Source organism: Lupinus angustifolius, unplaced genomic scaffold (assembly GCF_001865875.1).
Source record: "Lupinus angustifolius cultivar Tanjil unplaced genomic scaffold, LupAngTanjil_v1.0 Scaffold_313_24, whole genome shotgun sequence".
In the NCBI taxonomy this organism is placed as follows: Eukaryota; Viridiplantae; Streptophyta; class Magnoliopsida; order Fabales; family Fabaceae; genus Lupinus; species Lupinus angustifolius.
Genome location: NW_017727677.1, coordinates 62,760 through 66,043, shown reverse-complemented (window position 1 = coordinate 66,043; position 3,284 = coordinate 62,760). Strand labels below are relative to the sequence as shown.

The window sequence follows — 3,284 nt, the reverse complement described above, 5'->3', positions numbered from 1 at the left end:
AAGTTTCATTTCTAGATAGCCATTTCATTTTGGATTAATGCAGGTCTGTTTATAACTTTATCTCATGTTTGGAACAACCTCACCAGTTTCCTGTATCTATGTTTGTCACAATCTATATTTGTTTTGGTAATTAAAAAGATCAGCTATAAATATAGATGACAGTTTCTGTAAGCAGGAAAAAAACTAATTTTGGGTACAAATTAGTTGAGTGTCATTGTCCCACACAAAAGTGTTGCATAACTCCCAACTAAAAATAGAACTTCACATTAATCCACATCAACATCTGTCACAGTAGTAACATCTTATAAGTACATAATTTTGGATGCTTTATCTATACCAACCATCTGATCCTAAATTTGCTTCTTCCTCCCTCCATTACAATCCTGGTGTCGAGTCAAATACTATTTCCCCTCTCTTTTTATAGTAATTCCAATTTTACAAATGTTATAATGAAGAAGATTTAAATGTTTGATGAAAGAAGAAAGAAGCTGGGAGCAACTCCACAATCCTTGGTACTTCAGAACTTCACTTGGCTATATGTGATTATAAGAGAGAAGCCATATCAACAAATTGGGTAACTTCTAACAAAAGCTTGTTATCCATGACTCCTGGTTCTAATAAGAGGAGAAGCTCCATGATTTTGATTGTTCTATAGATTGCACGAGCACAACCAACATCCCATTGCTCATTCCATGGTTGATCTCTTCACCAAAGTTTCCACTCTGCAACAACAAAATTTTGTAATGAAGTTGTCAAGCTCGTGACATGATGAAACCATACTAGTGATAAAGCCAAGATATGAATGAGCAGCAGCAGATTCGAGTCAACATCAACACCAGAAATGGTGAACTCATAACAGGATTATATTGAAATTTACATCAAAATATTGAAAACCATGCAAATATGAGATTGTTCCAAGCTTCTATAAAGACTGCTACACAATTTGATTTTTAAATGGTAAGTTTTCACTTATAGCTTGCTTCAAAGCTAGAATTTGCCAACTTAGCCAGCAACATTAGTGCACCAGCTTCAATCATTTCCCAGTAAGAATATCCAAAAAGAAGAGGTGAAATTTGTTTACTCACATTCTTAGTCTTAATTGTTTTAAAACACAGACTAATAATGCAGATCCAAACTTTGATCAAAACAACATCCAACGATCCTTTCTTTTTGTGTTCGGCAAATGATATATTCATTCTCATAATTTCGACTCAACTTACTTTAAAATGGAAGTACTGGTTTCAACCAAACAGGAATATCCCTTTTAAAAATAAAACTACCATAACCTAAAATCATAAACCAAAAAACAACAGCACAAATTCCCTGTTAAACTGCTAATAAATTCACTGTCAGAATACTGTAAGTTGGTAACTTGATTATCCAAGAAATGAGTACTGCAAATTTCACAAGTAGCAGTGAAGAGTATTGAAGTCCTGCCGCAATACATGTCTTTGAAACCTTGCCTTAAAATAAGATAAGATAGACATGTATAAAGGTATATAACTTTAAACAAAATCTTCCATTTTCTATTCCCATGCTATCTATATACATTGGTTGGTCACTTGGTCTCTATCATGAACTACAATAACCTAAAATCATAAACCAAACGAAAGTTGGTCTCTATCATGAATACTACATAGGCCACTTGCAAAGTTTTCATAAATACGTCAATCTTCCACAAACAAAACTGGACAGTACAAAAATAATAGACAAGCCTCCCAGATTTGGATTGTAAGCTGTGGTGGTATTAAAGTAATAGGATAAAGTCATTAGCATTGTTTGCTGTTAACAAAAGCAGAAAGACATTTTGTTTGAAACACAGATATGTTGTTACTGCCAGAATTCATATCAATAAAACCATAAGTTCATAAAATAATTGAAAGATATACAAATGAAAAATATTGAAGAGTATCCGATATGATATGTCAAATACAAGTATAACAATCATCTGAAAGTATCAATCCTATATTGCTCATAACTAATGTCACATCACCTTATAACAACAATCAAACCTTAATCTCATTATTCACTAATGCAACATATCTTTATAAAATAAAAATTGAACGTAACTATCTATCTCTAATTCGACTAGGACTGCGAGATCATAGATTCAAACCCCATCTCGATTTATGGGGTAAGACGGCTTAAATTTATCCTACCTCACTGAGTGTAAGTCTCGTCTATCGGGCAACCCTAACAATATATATCTCAATCCTCAAACAACTTGATGTTAGTGGAGAGAATCCTATTTTAGCTCCTATCCTGTTATTCCAATTTCCAATAAAACCTAATTGATTCATCATTATATGTTCACAACCTTATCCATTAAACAAAGGGATAATTGGTTCAAATCCTGCCGAGAGGTATAAGTCTGCGTACATCTACCTTTCGAGGTCGGAGCGAATAACAACATTAATCTATAAGATTAATTAAAAATAGTAAAATTACGAAGCAATGGTTGATTTAGTTTGTTTACCAGGAAGAGGAACATCCTTGCGGGGCCCAGCAACCCAAGAGAGAAATGATGAAAGAGAAGAAAGAACACCAGCAACATATAAAACCATAACCAAACCAATAACCCAAGGCATCAACATGAACCCTATTACGAAAGTCACCGATCCACACACCATCAACGCCAACGACATCCCCAACAGCAAAGAAGCAAAACCCGCCGGTGTTATCTCCGGCAAACTCCGGTGACTAGAACCACCGTCCATCGGAGTTCGGAGCATGTTGTATACCAGAGCCGACAACTCGCATAAAATCCGAGATTGCTCATCTTCTTGTCCCATCCTCAACATCTTCAATTTCTGATCCAAATAAATAATAATTTATAATTTAAAGGGAAAATTGATATAGTTTTAGAAAATAAAAGAAATAAGAAAATAGTTGTGACTTACGATAGGATCACGTGTTTGTGTGTTAATTTGTTTCTATTCTGTTTTGGTTTTTGAAAGATGAAAAAGGAGAAGGATAAATAGGTGTGAAAAATAATTGGAGTGGTTTGAATGATGAATGGAAGAGAAAAATAATAAATGACAGGGTTGTTTGCTTCTTTGCTTGGAGGTTGCGTTGAAGGGTTGGTTTGATGAGGTTACGTAATGTTTGGGTTTTGGTTTGGAGAGAAAATAATAATAAAAAAATTGATTGATGTGGATTGAGGGAAGAAATTGGAGATGTTGTTTTTGTGCTTTATATGGGTTTATTATTAATTGGATGTGTTGGGATGATGGGACGTGGTGAAAGGTAATATATAGGATAGCGTGTGGAATGGCTAATATTGC

General features: G+C 34.3%; 1 protein-coding gene across 2 annotated transcripts; it reads right to left on the bottom strand.

The window, feature by feature from the left end:
- Positions 1 to 245: 245 nt before the first annotated feature.
- On the bottom strand, positions 246 to 3,034 carry LOC109340985. Of its 2 annotated transcripts, none has more exons than XM_019578768.1 (3): positions 2,901 to 3,034; positions 2,477 to 2,810; positions 246 to 722 (listed from the first exon to the last, which is right to left on the bottom strand). In XM_019578768.1, the coding sequence occupies exons 2-3, from the start codon at positions 2,799 to 2,801 to the stop codon at positions 706 to 708; spliced, it is 342 nt and encodes a 113-aa protein (XP_019434313.1). In that variant the 5' UTR covers positions 2,802 to 2,810; positions 2,901 to 3,034; the 3' UTR covers positions 246 to 705. The 2 variants fall into 2 exon arrangements, with proteins under 2 accessions (XP_019434313.1, XP_019434314.1); XM_019578769.1 differs by having other exon boundaries at positions 644 to 722; positions 2,477 to 2,837; positions 2,902 to 3,034.
- Between the last annotated feature and the right edge of the window lie 250 nt (positions 3,035 to 3,284).